Source organism: Charadrius vociferus, unplaced genomic scaffold (assembly GCF_000708025.1).
Source record: "Charadrius vociferus isolate BGI_N301 unplaced genomic scaffold, ASM70802v2 scaffold259, whole genome shotgun sequence".
Lineage (NCBI taxonomy): Eukaryota > Metazoa > Chordata > Aves > Charadriiformes > Charadriidae > Charadrius > Charadrius vociferus.
The window spans coordinates 4069071-4082474 of NW_009661368.1; the positions used below are offsets into that span (position 1 = coordinate 4069071).

At 59.4% G+C, this 13404-nt stretch overlaps 1 protein-coding gene across 1 annotated transcript in view; it reads right to left on the reverse strand.

Annotated features, from left to right (window-relative positions):
- Positions 1-6492: 6492 nt before the first annotated feature.
- The window catches only part of KIAA1755 (KIAA1755 ortholog), an 11412-nt gene continuing 4500 nt past the window's right edge, over positions 6493-13404 (reverse strand). The window contains 10 exon segments of the mRNA XM_009893528.1: positions 6493-7479; positions 7562-7753; positions 8498-8620; positions 8893-9031; positions 9944-10092; positions 10316-10414; positions 10740-10856; positions 11518-11604; positions 12733-12939; positions 13125-13300. Coding sequence (XP_009891830.1) covers positions 6493-7479; positions 7562-7753; positions 8498-8620; positions 8893-9031; positions 9944-10092; positions 10316-10414; positions 10740-10856; positions 11518-11604; positions 12733-12939; positions 13125-13300 — 2276 coding nt within the window.

The window sequence follows — 13404 nt, forward strand, 5'->3', positions numbered from 1 at the left end:
CTAGTCTGTGCGCCTGGGGGTGCCCAAGCGGGCGTGCCCAGCCACTGGCGGGGTCCCACGGTGCAGGAGGGTGGGCTGCGGTGCTGCGCAGGACGGACACGTATCTGCTGCCGAGGGAGCCGTGAGCAGGGACACAGTGTTTTGCAACCTGAACTGGTTGAACCTGGTGCGAGCTGAATTCCAGTGCCTCGGTGTCACTTCCCAGCAGTTTGCTGGAAACCCCCCAGCCCTCCTGCCCCAGAGCGCCTGTTCCTCCGAGGTGCCTCTCCCCAGTAATCCCTTGCAGACAAGCTCCGACGGGGTTTGTGGGAGGAAAACAAGAGGGGTCTGCATTCCCTGGCCACGGCCTTGGTGTTATAGCGTGCTTGTGTCCCTCTGTGAGGGCACGTGTCCGGATTTAAATGCCTGAAGCTGCGTGATCCCCCAGGACCCATGCAGGGGGTCACCTGTGCCTCTCTGTCCCCTCGGTGGCTTCCCGGGGGTGGCTGTCCGCCTGGCCCCTGGCACGCTCGCGTTTTCCAGCAGTCCCTCAGGACGGGGGAAAGCTGGGATTTTGGAAAGCAGCCGGGCTGGCCTTGCCCTGGCCAGCTCAGACCAGACTGGAGTTACGTTCAGCCTTCAGAGTTTGACCCTTTGGTGTTACCTTTCACCCTTCCTGTTTTCTTTTGGTATTGCTTGTTTCTTGTTTTTTTCTTTTTTTTTTTTTTTTATGGCCACCCTGCATCAGCCACCTCGGCTTGATGACAGGCAAGACCCGAGTTTGCCCTGTCGGAGCAGGAGCCTGGAGATAACAAAGCTGCTTTGGGACGTCTCTGCTTGCTGCCACCTCCAAAACCCTCCCAAAGCCGAGCACGGTGCTGCGTGGCTTTGTGTTGCCGTTCAGCTTCCTCTTGCATTAAGGGCTCTCTCTGTGTTTACCTGCTGAAACCAGACCCGTGTGTCCCTGTCGCCCCCCAGGAGGACAAATCCAGGCACGACTGTGTTTCCGCTGCGGCGTAAGCCAAGTCCCCATCCTGCGCTTTGAAGCGGCCGAGCCCTAATGCCGGGGGCTGTCGTAACGGGATGGGGCCCACGGCAACGCCGCTGGCACCAGAGCTTCTGGGGGTGCCATCTGGGGGGTTTCTGTTGTTCCACTTGCAGTTGTCCCTGCGCCTTTTCCTTGCCACCCATCCTCCATGCTTTCCTCCTTGCCCGGGACGAGGGCACGGCCGTGGCTCTGGCTGGCAGCGTTGCAGCCCCGGCGCCTCTTGCCCTGCCTGTTTCTTCCTTCCTCTTCCCTCCGTCTCACTGTGGTTGATAACTCAGCATCCCTCCTGCCCCCGCAGTCTGCAGGGCACGGCTTGACGGCAACATGGCAGCGAGGAGAAGGAAGAGGAAGAGTGCGGTGGCTGACCTCGGCCGGAGCTCCCAGCTCGGGCCCGACCCGGGTACCGGCTGCTCCGCCGCAGCAGGGAGCGAGGGGCCGCGGGGGGACGGCTGCCCCCGAGAGCTGCCCTGGGGAAAAGGAGGGCAATGCCCCCCTGGGTCTGACCCACGGCCTGTCTCCATCTCCAGGCTGGTTTTGCCGTCTTCTGCATCTAGCATTTATTTACCCTTTTTTTCCTTTGGAAAAAAAGTATTTTTCCGGGCTTTGCGGGCGGTCCCCTCCATGGGCTAAGCTGGCCGCAGTGCCCCGTGCCCCGGCACTGCCGGACCCCCACCAGCCCGGCCCCGCCGGCCACCCCCCGCCAACCTGTGACAAATGATTTTGCCATTTCATGGGTGGGAAAGAGACATTGATTAACTCCTGCACTTGCCTTTCTGGAAAGGTTATAGCTTAATTGGTCAGACTTGGAGTCATAAATCACACGCTGAAGGATCAGCGGAGATAAGAAAATTTTTGCAGAATGTTGCAAAAACACTTTTTGGTAGGAGGTATCCAGCTGTGCCTACCCAGATGTGGGGGCTGAGGGCAGCCGAGAGCACAGGGGCCCTCTGAGGAAACAATTCACTCTCCAGTGAAGGGCCGGAAATTCTCATTTCTGTTATCAGTTAATCTCAGGATTTGCAAAATATCCTTTTTTTTTTTTTTTTTTCCTTTTGGAAAAAAAAAAACAACAGGAAAGCCATTTTTTGCTTTATTCAGAAGAATCTGAATTCCATCTGTTTTGGAAGATGATTCTGTTTCTCCATGGGAAGTGCTACTCCCCCTAACCTAAAAATTACAATTTAAAAACTCCGAACTTTTTCCTGGCCAAGGAAAGCGATGGGGGAGGGAGAAGAAGGCTCTTCCCACCAGGGCAGAGGAGAGCGGACTGATGGCAGCACCTTCCCGCCCCGGGGACACCGGCTGGTTTGGGCATCCCACTGCCTCGGGCGCTCCCGCACTGTATGGGCCGGAGTGAAGGCAAACACTGGCCAGCACTGGCCCAGCTCAGTGGTCCCTGTCACCCAGGGACCCACCAGCAGTCCTGGCCAAGCGCTCAGACAGAGCAGGCAGGGAACGGCCTGACAGATGTGCAGCATTTATTATTCATGTCAGTAATTATTTCTTCCCTGATTCTCCCCAGCATTTTATTGAGGAATTAGGATGTTAATATGAGGAATCTCAAGCCTGCACTGCAGACGTCCCTGTTACCGCCACTGCACCGCTGCTGCTCAAAAATGGCAAATTAGGAAATGCCCCCAACTCTCTGGGTTTGCCTCAGCCCTGACTCGCCACCCTCAGACCCTCATCTCGACATGCAGCAGGAGAGGGGCTCGGCATGGCCCTGAGCATCCATCCCGCTGTGGGATCGGTGCCTCTTAGTCTCATCTTCACTATTCTCTTTTCTTCCCAGCCTCCAGGCATTCGCTTTGCCCGAGTTTCTCTCTTAAATCCCACATCCAGGTCTTCCTGGATTTACCTCTGGCTCTTCGCAGCCAGTCCTGGAGCTGAGACCCGGCTGTGATGGTCAGGGCAAGGTCTGAATCCACCGAGCCCGGCAGCCGATGGGGATGGGGGTGAGGGGATGCTCCCCTGCACAGCTGGGGCCCAGGTGCCAAAATCTCTCCAGGTGAGGTGAGGGCATGCCGAGAGGCAGAAATTGGCTTTGCTTCATGTGGGATGATGATAAAGAACAGGAGCACAGATTTGAGTGCCTTTTCAAAGGGCTCCCAGGAAACCGGCATTTTAAACACAGGTAAAACAAAAGAAAAACGGTGAGCACCTCTTTCGTTTCAATGTGGGAGCTAAAATAGATGTTGCTTGCCCCAGTTAAATAAAGAAGCAACTTCCCGACATAGGGCTGTCAAGCCCAAGGCTCGGTCCCTGCCACTTCTACCCTTCCCGGATTCGGGTCGTTTCAGCCTCTGACCTCGTGTCGCCACTGAAGCTGGCGCAGGAGAACAGCAAAGCACAGCACATCTTCTGGGGCACTGGAGGGGTTATTCCTATAAACAAGCAAAGCACTTTGGAATCAACACGAAGTTTTGCTCCTGGTCGCTAGAGAGATTTCATCTCCTGAATTATATGATGGGATAAAGGAGATCCCAATCCGGCTGCCACCCCGTGTACCAGCAGTTATTTGTTCACACCCAGGCTGAACAGCTCCCGAATTAATTAGAATAATCAATCCTAAAAATGACAAAAGTATTGATTAGCATTTTTGTCTCTTCACAGCCTGGCAGTGCTGTGACTCCAGGAGCATTGCAGAGCGATAAAAAGCAGCCTCATCTGCGGACGGGAGATGCTTATCCAGTGACACCGCGTGACAGCGAGGGGTTTATACGCAGCGATGACATCACCCAAACACTTCCACGTGATATTATTTCAGTAATAATATTCTCATCCCTCTTCCTTCCTCTTGTTCAATTTACACAGATGTTCATTTTTAATACCTGCCTATTTACTACTTTCCTGGACATGGTGAGAAGCAGGAGCGGTGGGGAGGGGACCCTCCGCACCCGCCGACGCCGGGTGGGCTGATGGTGGCGGGTGCCTGGGGTTTGGGTACTTTCTTCCCTTTCCCCAGATTTGGGCAGCAGAGCCCGGCTGGTCCTGGCCATCCCTCGCCGTAGCACAGGTCCCCGCAGAGGCATCCCTGCCCAGGAGCCGGCGTGCCTGTGGCAGCGACGATGAGCACTCTTTGCCTTTCTCAAGGGAGATGAGTAACGTTGACGGCGTGTCCAGCCCGTCAAAGCACCGGCACAAGCCCAGGGTGGGATGTGTGTGCTGTGCTGGTCGCAGGAGGCTGAGCTCAGCCGCACGTGGCCACCGGCTGATAATGAGGACTTCCGAAGCCACGGGCTTTTGTGAAATGACAGGCAAAAATCCGCATCCAAAGAGGAATTTGGAAGGCACGCTGCTGCTTCAGTGCGCTGCAGAGGCGAGTGTGTAAGGGGGGTGATACAACAAATCAGCTCTCGGTAGAGCAGAAAATTGCGTGAGGGAACTGTCAGGTCGGGCTTTAAATGCTTTTGGAGGTCGATGAGATTTTTGGCTCTCAGGATGAGCTGGCTTTTGCCATCTGTGTGTGCAGGGCCGGGGAGCAGGCACGCTCAGCTGGCCGGTGCAGGGACAGACAGCGCTGGGTGGCTCGTGGGGACATCTGTCTGCTCCTTCTCTGGATTTATGCACTACATCAGTTCCACAGCAAGGGGATTTCTGGAACCCTTTAAACTCAGCACAGAGCCAGACGGTTGGGCACGGGTAAATACCGTAACACGAAGAGATAGGAAAAGTATCCTGGCTGGGGTGACCTTGGTGACATTCAGGATGTGGCAGTGATTGGAGAATGGGGCAAAGGTGGCTTGGTTCACCCAGGGTGGATCATGCAGACTTCCCTCGGTGCCTCTCTACGATAATTACTTCTAAGCCAAAAGGAACGGGATAGGCTCAGCTACCGGGATTTAAGCGAAGCAGTGGTAGAAGTGCTTCTAGGGAAATTAGTGTCTGAGCTGGAGAAGATGAAGCTTCAAAGAACTGTGAAGAGAAGTAAAGAGTGGACAATGGGTAGGACTGGGAGAAGCAACAGACAGGAGGTCCCAGGGCAGCGCCCGGGGAGCAGGCTGGTGTTGGTCTTCATTAACACTGCTGTTAATGACTTGGGCAGGAGGAATGTGGTGCCGTGGGGGGTGGCCGGGACTGCAGCCTCCAGAGAGGAGCTCAGCGGGGCTTGGCTTGGGGATTTGGCAAAAACAAAGCTGAGGGGGGTATGAGTGATGCTCACAAACACTGGGATGGGCAATTGCCCTTTGCTGAGGCGCAGCATCGCGGGCCATGACTGCGCCGTGGCTGGGAGGAGGAGAGTGTTTTTCTGGAACGGCTCCTACGTGAGATAGTGCTTTTTCTACAATGTCTCTTGATTAGCTCATGATGTGGCTGCCTGGGGTGGCGGGCGGCGCAGCACCCTGGCCGGGACAGCCCGTCCCCCGCCTGGCTTTGCCCGCTCCCGGGTGCCCAAACAGGCGGTGTGGCTCAGCGGGACGCGCCGGTGGGAATGGGATCCCTGGGGACCCCGGGCTGTTTTGAATGGTGATCCAGCAAGGTCGCACCCAGCTCAGCTGGATCCCCAAGGCATTGGGACAGCGCGTTCCCAACGAGTGGGGAGGCTGGGAAGCATGACGCCACCCTTGCCCATGTACCGGGGAGGGAATAGGATGGGAGTGAGAAGTGGAGACAGAAGCATTTCTTTTAACCCCCCCAAAAAAGGGAGAGGGACTCATTCTGCAAATGGCTGCAGCCTGGCAGTGGGGGCCAACAGGGCAGGGCACAATGGGGAAAAGTCAAGAGTGGTTTGAGCAGGACCATCCTACCGGCAGCAAGATGCTGGCAGTGGGCAGGAGAGCCAGGCTGTGGCCACAGCCCGTGCAGGTGGCACGGGAAGCTCTCATGGTGGCACCGGCTGCCCGTTGGCATTGGGCTGGGGCAGCAGTGGGGACCACCGGTGAGCACCCTGTACCCGGCTCTCGGCAGGACACGGCTTTTTGTTCTGTTCCATGAGGACCACAGTAGGCGCTTCTCTTCAGGTTTATTACCATCAATAATGTTAGTCCCACGTTAATGAGTGCGGACAAACAAAATGCCTGTCGCCGCCTCTCGGCCAGGGCTGCAGCAGCAGCACAGGGGACGGTAAAATCACCCAGCAGAGCAGGGAGCACAGTGCGGCTGGTGGGCAGAAACAGCTCGGCATAGGTTTGGGCTCCCATGGGATGCTCCAAGCACGGCTGCTGACGCCAGGGAACCCCCACTGATGTCCAGAGGCAAACTTGGCACTGAGAAGGGTAAATGCACTTTACGTGAAGATTGCTACACATCTAGTAGATTATTAACGAACCTCATGAGGCTGGTGATGGGGTTACTGCTGTTCCACAGCGGGGTGAGTGCTAAGTATGGGGAACTGAAGGACTCTGGGACTGAGGGTTGGGCAACGAGTCCCAGCCTCCCACCTCCAAGCACAGGATGTCTCATCCAGTCGGTGATCGAGACTTCCACAACTGGACAGAAACAGCCCCAACTGGAAGGGACTGGTTTCACTTGGCATTTGCTTTAGCTGGACTCTCAGTGTGGTGGTTCTCCAGGTAAACAATCTGGGAGGGCTTTTCAGAGGGGCAAGGTGGTCTGGGACTCTGGAGGTCCCGGGGCAAAGCCAGGCTCGCTGCTGGGGCTTCTTCGGTGGAGTTCTGCGAGTCTGAGTCTTCAGAGGAGAAACTGCTCTGGCTGGAAACCTGGAAGTACTGGGTGGCTTCTGCTCGCTTATCCGCAGGTGGACCGTGAGTGCCGGGTGCTGAGACAGTCCTGTGGGGCTCAGTGGTGGGACACAATGGGTCAGCACCTGAAAAACGCTCCCGGGGAGGCAGGGTGAAGGGATGCCTCTGAAAGGGCTGGCTGCGCTCCTGGGCGAGGTGTCCTGCAGCTCCCAGGCAGGCTCCGCTCTCGGGTTTTGGGAGGGGAATGTGAGGAGAGATGTGGTGGTGAAAGGCACGGTCGCCCTCCGGCCCCTGCTGGCAGCGGGGCTGCGGGGAGCTCTTCTCTGCACCCAGTGCAGAGCCAGGAATGCTGCCAGCTTGGGGCTGTCCTGGGAGCCAGGGCTGTCCTGGTCCCTGGGCGCTGGGCTCTGGCTGCTCCGCCACCCCCCGGCTCCCCGACACCGCTGGCTCGGGGCTGGCGGCTGCTTTGCAGACTGGGGCATCCTTGCAAGAGGCTGCGGGTGCCGAGCTGGGGGAACCGAAGGCGTCACCCTGCCCATCAGCTTGTGCTCCCCAAGCCTCCTGCAGCTCTGCCAGCATCTCCTCCAGGACCTGCCGGATCTCCTGGTACCTGTGCCGTGCCTTGGTCCAGGCTGCCAGCCCTTGGCTGCTCTGCATCCTGTGCACCTGAGCCTTCATCTCCTGCAGCTTCTCCAGGGCGAACTCCACCGACAGCTTCTGGAAGGAGCTCTGCAGGCATTGCAGCGCCTGGCCCTCCCCGCGCTTCACCCGGGCTGAGCACTGCCTGCAGTCCAGCTTCAGCCCCGTGATCTAGAGAAGAAGGCAAGAGCGGCTGTTTTCACGGCTGCCCCACCAGCACCGGGTCCTGCGAGAAGACAGCCCACGCACCCACCTTGCTGGAGAACCGGCCAAGCTCCCGCAGCAGCTCCTGCTCAGCCTGCCGCCGCTCCACCTGCCTGTAGAAGCTCATCAGCTTCGTCCGGAAAAGGGCTGCAGCCTCCTGGAAGGGGTCTGCCTCGGGGAACGCCACATCTCGGACCTCAGCCGCCTCCTGACACAGGGTCAGGCCGTGCCGGTACTGGGCCTGCAGGGATGGCAGGAAGGAACAAGCTCCATGCTCGGGGAATGGCACTGACTTGCTGCACTGGGACGTGTGTGCAGGGTGAAGCTCTCTGCAGGTCAGCGCTCAGCATCGCTATCAAAGCTACATGGGAAACGTTTCTGGGCAAGGGAGAAGAAACAGAGAAAATGGGGATTCTCCAGATCTCTACTCTGTCCTGGCTCGGCTCAAAATGCACAAAATGCATCATCCTGTCCCGAATGCAGTCACCTTGCCCTCTGTGCAGTGCAGGAGCCTCTATATCTAGAGGTATGGGAGGAACAAATCCTTGTCACCACATTATTTGTTGTCTGATGGACGTCCAGGCTCTGCAGCCTGGTGCTGCAGGAGGAAGGGGGCTGCGAAGGACGGAGCACAGGAAGGGTTGGGAACAGCAGTCCCAGCCCAAAGCACACCAAGGAGCAGCGCAACCATCCCCCCCCCACCCCCTCCAAAAGCAGGGCTGCCCCAAAACACCAGCAAAGCTGGGCTTGAAAACTGCAGCTTGACCCAGCCAGCCTGGGGACACCCAGTTCTGCCCAGAAGCCTTGTTCCAAACCTGAGGAATTTGGGCTGATTGTATCAAACTCTGCAATGATGTTCAATCATTTCTAATTTGGGATTTTCGGTTTCTGCCAAGTGCCAGGCAGGGGCTGGAGCAACCTAACAGCACTGCCAGCAGCGATACCCTAGGGACGAGTGTTACGGAAAAGCCCCCTCCAAACATACTGTTGCCTGGACGAGGAACTTGTTAAACTGCTCGGCAGAGCCCTGGAAGCTGTCGGGGCTCCACTCCTCGTTCCCCATCTCCTGCAGTCGCACCGCTGCCTCCCCGTCCAGCCAGCACCCCAGCTGCAAGAGAGAGCAGGGCTGAGGGTCAGGCAGGACCAGCCACCAGCACCGGCGCCTCCGCGGCACCTCCCTTTCCTTCCCCAACCAGGGCATCCCATCCCAGGCGTGGTTACACAGTCGTCCCGTAACGAAAATCAAAGCTCAGGCAATCCTGTTATTCTCTGGGCTTCCTTCATCATCAAAAACCAAGGAAATGTGCCCAAAACGCTCAGCCATGGGAACGCTGCAGAGGACAACTTCAACTTGCAGCACCCCAGGAACGCCCAACTCACCTCGCTGAACTTGGCCTCAAGCTCCTGGGCTTTTCGGAGGAACTCCAGGTGCTCCAGGCAGCTGTTGGATTGGGACACCAGGTCATGAAGCTCTTCCTCTAGCTGGCTGTACAGCCCCTCGGCCGACTCCATGCTGGTCCTGGTGGTTGGGGAGGAGAGGGACCATCAATGCTGGGTGCTGCCACGGGCAAGCTGCTGGCTCCTCCTGTAGACACCAGCTGAGACAGCTCTCTGGCGGGCAGGAGCCTCTGGATGGGGCAGCTCTCTGGAAACGGGCCATGCTGGCAGCCGGGAGCCGAAGGAGCGGCAGGGCAATGACCCAGCATGTGCGACTGGCGAGAGCCCGGCACATGCCCAGGTCAGGAACCGACCAAGAGACCTCCCCCAATCTGCCTTGTGCATCCTCGGAGCCCACCTGGGACACGAGGGCACTCTCCGGGGCACGCTGGGCAGCGGGCTCCATACCCTGCACGCATGGCCTGCATGCTGCAGCAGAGCACTCCAGCACCTTCTCCGTCCCATGGAGCAAGCTGGACCTCAGCGAACACGGGACGGGAAAACGTTGGCTGTCAATATGGCTGGCCCCAGCCGAGAGAGGGGAGCACTGAGATTACTGCTGTCAACATGCACAGACCATCGGACGAGTGCGGCATCACCGGACGAGTGCGGCATCGCTGGACCAGTGCGGCATCGCCGGACCAGTGCGGCATCGCCGGGGCTTGGCCCCATCTAGTGGCTTTGCCTGAGACGAGCCTGAGGGCTTGCTGCAGGCCTTGCGGAGCAGCCCCGGAGCCTGGCCCTGGGGCAGGAGACCCTCTCAGGGATATGTGCACCGTCCCCAGCCGGGAAATGCTCCGAAATATGAGCTCCAGACTCGGAGGGAGTCTGCAGGACAGGAGGGAGCATGGCACCAGCTCCGGGGTGTGCCGGAAAGATGTTTGTGCTCACGGATACCGGGCTGTCCCTGGGGAGGTGGCTCTGTTGGCCAGCGGAGGAGGCTGGAGGTCCCCAGCCTTGGCATCCCTCTCCCAGCAAAACCGCCCCCTCCTACCTGACGTTGGCCGAGGCGCCGAGCCGGGCGGCCTCCCTGCGCAGCCTGGCCAGCACGACGCCCCCCTCGCGCTGCACATGTACCAGCTGTGGGTCACTCAGCACCCTCCGCATCAGCTCCTGGTGCCTCTCGATGCATGCGGCCGCATCCTGCGGAGGGAGGGTCAGACACCTGGGGCCTCACCAGCAGCTCCCGGGACAGCACATAGGGCTGCACCCCGAGGGATGAGCACAGGGGACAGGGGACAGCCCCACGGCCACAGCGGCCGGTCTGGGAGTGTTTGCACTGAGGCTTTGGGCAACTGGTGTGAAATGATGCTGTGTGCTGGACTGCAGACAGGCTCTTTGGAAAGCCCTACAACCTGTGCGTTACCTGCGTCCCCGCCAGCGCGTCGGCGCTCCGCAGCTCCTGGATGCAGCTCCGCAGCAGGTCTGATGCTCGCCTGAGGCCGGCCGTGAAGGGATGCAGTTTCTGCGGGTGGGACACAGAGCGGGTCAGTGAGGCCGGGCTGGGAGGGCAGCCTGCCCGTGAGGAGGAGGAGGAGGAGGAGGAGGATGAGCGGTGCCAGGTGAGAGCAGGGAATATCGCGGGGCACCGGGTTAAAGCTGAGGAGGCAGGGAGCGAGGAGGTGGACGGGCAGTTACAGGCAGGAGCAGCAGAGCTCTCCTTTTCCTTCCCCTCTCCTGGGCTTTCCCGTCGCTGTTCTGGGGATGTCCGTGAGACACGGAAGCTGCGGTGGGGACGGAGGGGCACCGCGGGGAGGTGAGGCGATGGCAAATGGCGTGATAACAGACACCTGGAAGAATTGAACCCACTCGCTGTGGCAGTAGGGGAAGGTGCCGTCCAGCTCCTGTGTCAGCTGGGAGCTGTCGACATAGCGGCCCAGAGCCTTCAGCGACGCCAGGGTCTCCACCTGTGGGGCACAGGGATCGTGAGTGCCACGGGACCATGCCAGGTCCCACCCCAAAAGCATCCCCAGGGGCAGCCTGGAGCAGGAGGCGTAACCCCCTCCTGGCCTGAAGCCATCCTGTCCCGTTAACCTGCGTGACATGGCAGGCCCGGGAGTGCTGCATGCCGGCAGGGCTGAGCACGCCATGCGGCAGCTCCGCTCAGAGCATCTCCTGGCGGCTCCACGCCGTGTTTGAATGCATGGGAGATTGCCAGGACTGCAATAATCTGCCACGACAGCCAAGCTAGGTGATGAAGCTCATTAATATTTCACATTATATTAATTAAACTGAGCAGCACCAAAAGAACAATAAACCCTTTCAGGTTTAGATTCATTATCCCAGTGCCTGTGTCCAGCCACTGGCACTGGTAACTGGGAAAACACCTGGCTGCCCTGGGGCAGCTTTCACCCGCCTGCGCAACCCAGCAAACCCAAGGGCCTCATCCTGCACCCGGTGCAGCAGGGATGCGCCCCAGCGAGGTGCTGCTCTGCCCGGGGTCCCCAAGTGGGGGAACTGGGGTCTCCATGTGAGGGGATGGAGGGTCCCCTGAGAAGGAAGGGTCTTTTCACCTTGGCTCTGCTCTTCCCACGGGAGACTACGCAGGGACACAAGGGACGGGCTCACCTGCACCCCAGGCAATCTCTCGCGGTGGGCGACCAGCTCCTTCTCGGCCAGCAGCAGCATGGTGTGGATGCAGCCCGGCGAGACGCTCTGCGGGAGGCAGGGAAGAGTCACTGCAGCAAACCCCACGGCACAGCCTCGGGTTACCCACGGTGATGCCAGGGCTCTGTTGCCCGAGTCAGCTGAAGCCACTGAGCTCATTATAAGGGAAAAGGCTCCTGAGCTCGCTGGTGTGGGAAATGGAAACAGGTCGCTCAGGTCATAACCCTGTCCCCATCCACCAGCTCCCTTGGCAGAACGGACTCTCGGACGGACCCTCACGAGCAAACCCTTCGCTCGCACCAGTGATGCTTCTCCGTGCAGGAAGCATTGGGTTTAGCACAGGATTTATCGGACAGGCTGCAACCAATCGCTGAGCAGACAGAGGCACAGGGCACCGTGGTGGAGAAGGACCTCACGGCCCCCAGGACAGCACAGGGCACTCCCATGGCACTGCCGCAGCACTGGCATGGAAACCCTGCCAGGATGATTTGACCGTCACTGCGGAGCTGATTTCCAGGTGAGCTCAGCTAGCGGGATGCTGAAGGGGTTGGGGGCATGCCATGGTGCCTGGTAACAGCGGCGCTGAGGACAAGGACAGATCCTGTGGGGCTGCGAAGGGACCTTTGGTCCCAAACTGTCGGTGCCTCGTGGCTGGCATTTGAGGAGCAGGAGAGACGCAAGTGCTGGGTGTGAGCTCAGTTCGGGGCTGGGGTAAACGGGGTCTTTGTGCCCTGTTGGGGGACGGTCTGCACCTCTGCAGGCGTGCTCAGAAATTAGAGATTTATCAGCAACTCTGGGAACAAAGTGGCAGTTTTAGGGCTGCCAGACCTACAGGGAGTCAGGAGCCAGGACTGGCTGCTGGGGAGGAAGCAGCGAGAGAGACGTGGGTTTTCTAGATCAGTGCGTTGCGGTGCAGCCGCAGGCAGCTGAGAGCTGTCTCGGTAAATCTGCACCACGATCTTTATGGGTAAAGTGTGCAAGTGAGATAAAACCTGTGGCCTTGGGCATGGCAGCACCAGGGGCTGCTGGAGAAGGTGCTGCTAGCCGGGGGATCACACTGCGCGGTGGGCGCAGGGGAGGCTCTGAAGGATCCCCAAAATGTGGCAGCGCTCGCTCCTGAGCAGGGAGCTGCCCTCCCGGCACCTCCATGGCAGAGGCACGCGGAGCCCGGCGTACCTGGACAGAGCGGAGGGCCGAGAACAGGACAGGAGCAGGAGGCTGCTTCCTGGCATCCACCACGACAGTGAGCCCGCCGTCCTTCGCCTCTCGCCTCGCCAGGGGGGTGAAGTGGGGGTCCCTCCTTCTTGAAGCCCCCTCCCGCAGCTTCGTGCCCCTGGGCAGCAGGCTGAGGGCAGGCAGGAACTGGCAGCTGCAGGCGATGGCCTCGTCCCCATGAGATGCTCCAGACCTTCAGTAACGCGTGCCCTCAGCAGAGGCACCACACAGTGTCCTCAGGGCTGGCTGCAGGGGGGACAGTGGACACGTGGGAACCGCACAGGATGTGCCCAAACCAGCACGTGTGGGATGCTGGGCATCCATCCTGGCTTGGCCTGGGGGCTGCCTGGGACCTCTGAGCTGGGAAGCAGCTGGGGGGTCCTGGCAGCTCCTCCTGGCTCTGCCCTGGGGAGGGAACAGGGGTAGAGGAGGAGCCTCGCCAGCTCGGTGGCCGAGCACCATGTGGCCCCCCAGGCACTGCCGCTGGTGGTCACCTGCAGAAGGGTCCTGCCCAGCCTGTCTGAGCTCCCTGCAGGGAAAGGGACAAGTGATCCCTCCAGCAGCCACCCGCCAGCCACAAACCCCAGTGCTGAGCAACCCCCCGGAGGGGCTGGGGCTTGCCTCGGCCTCGCT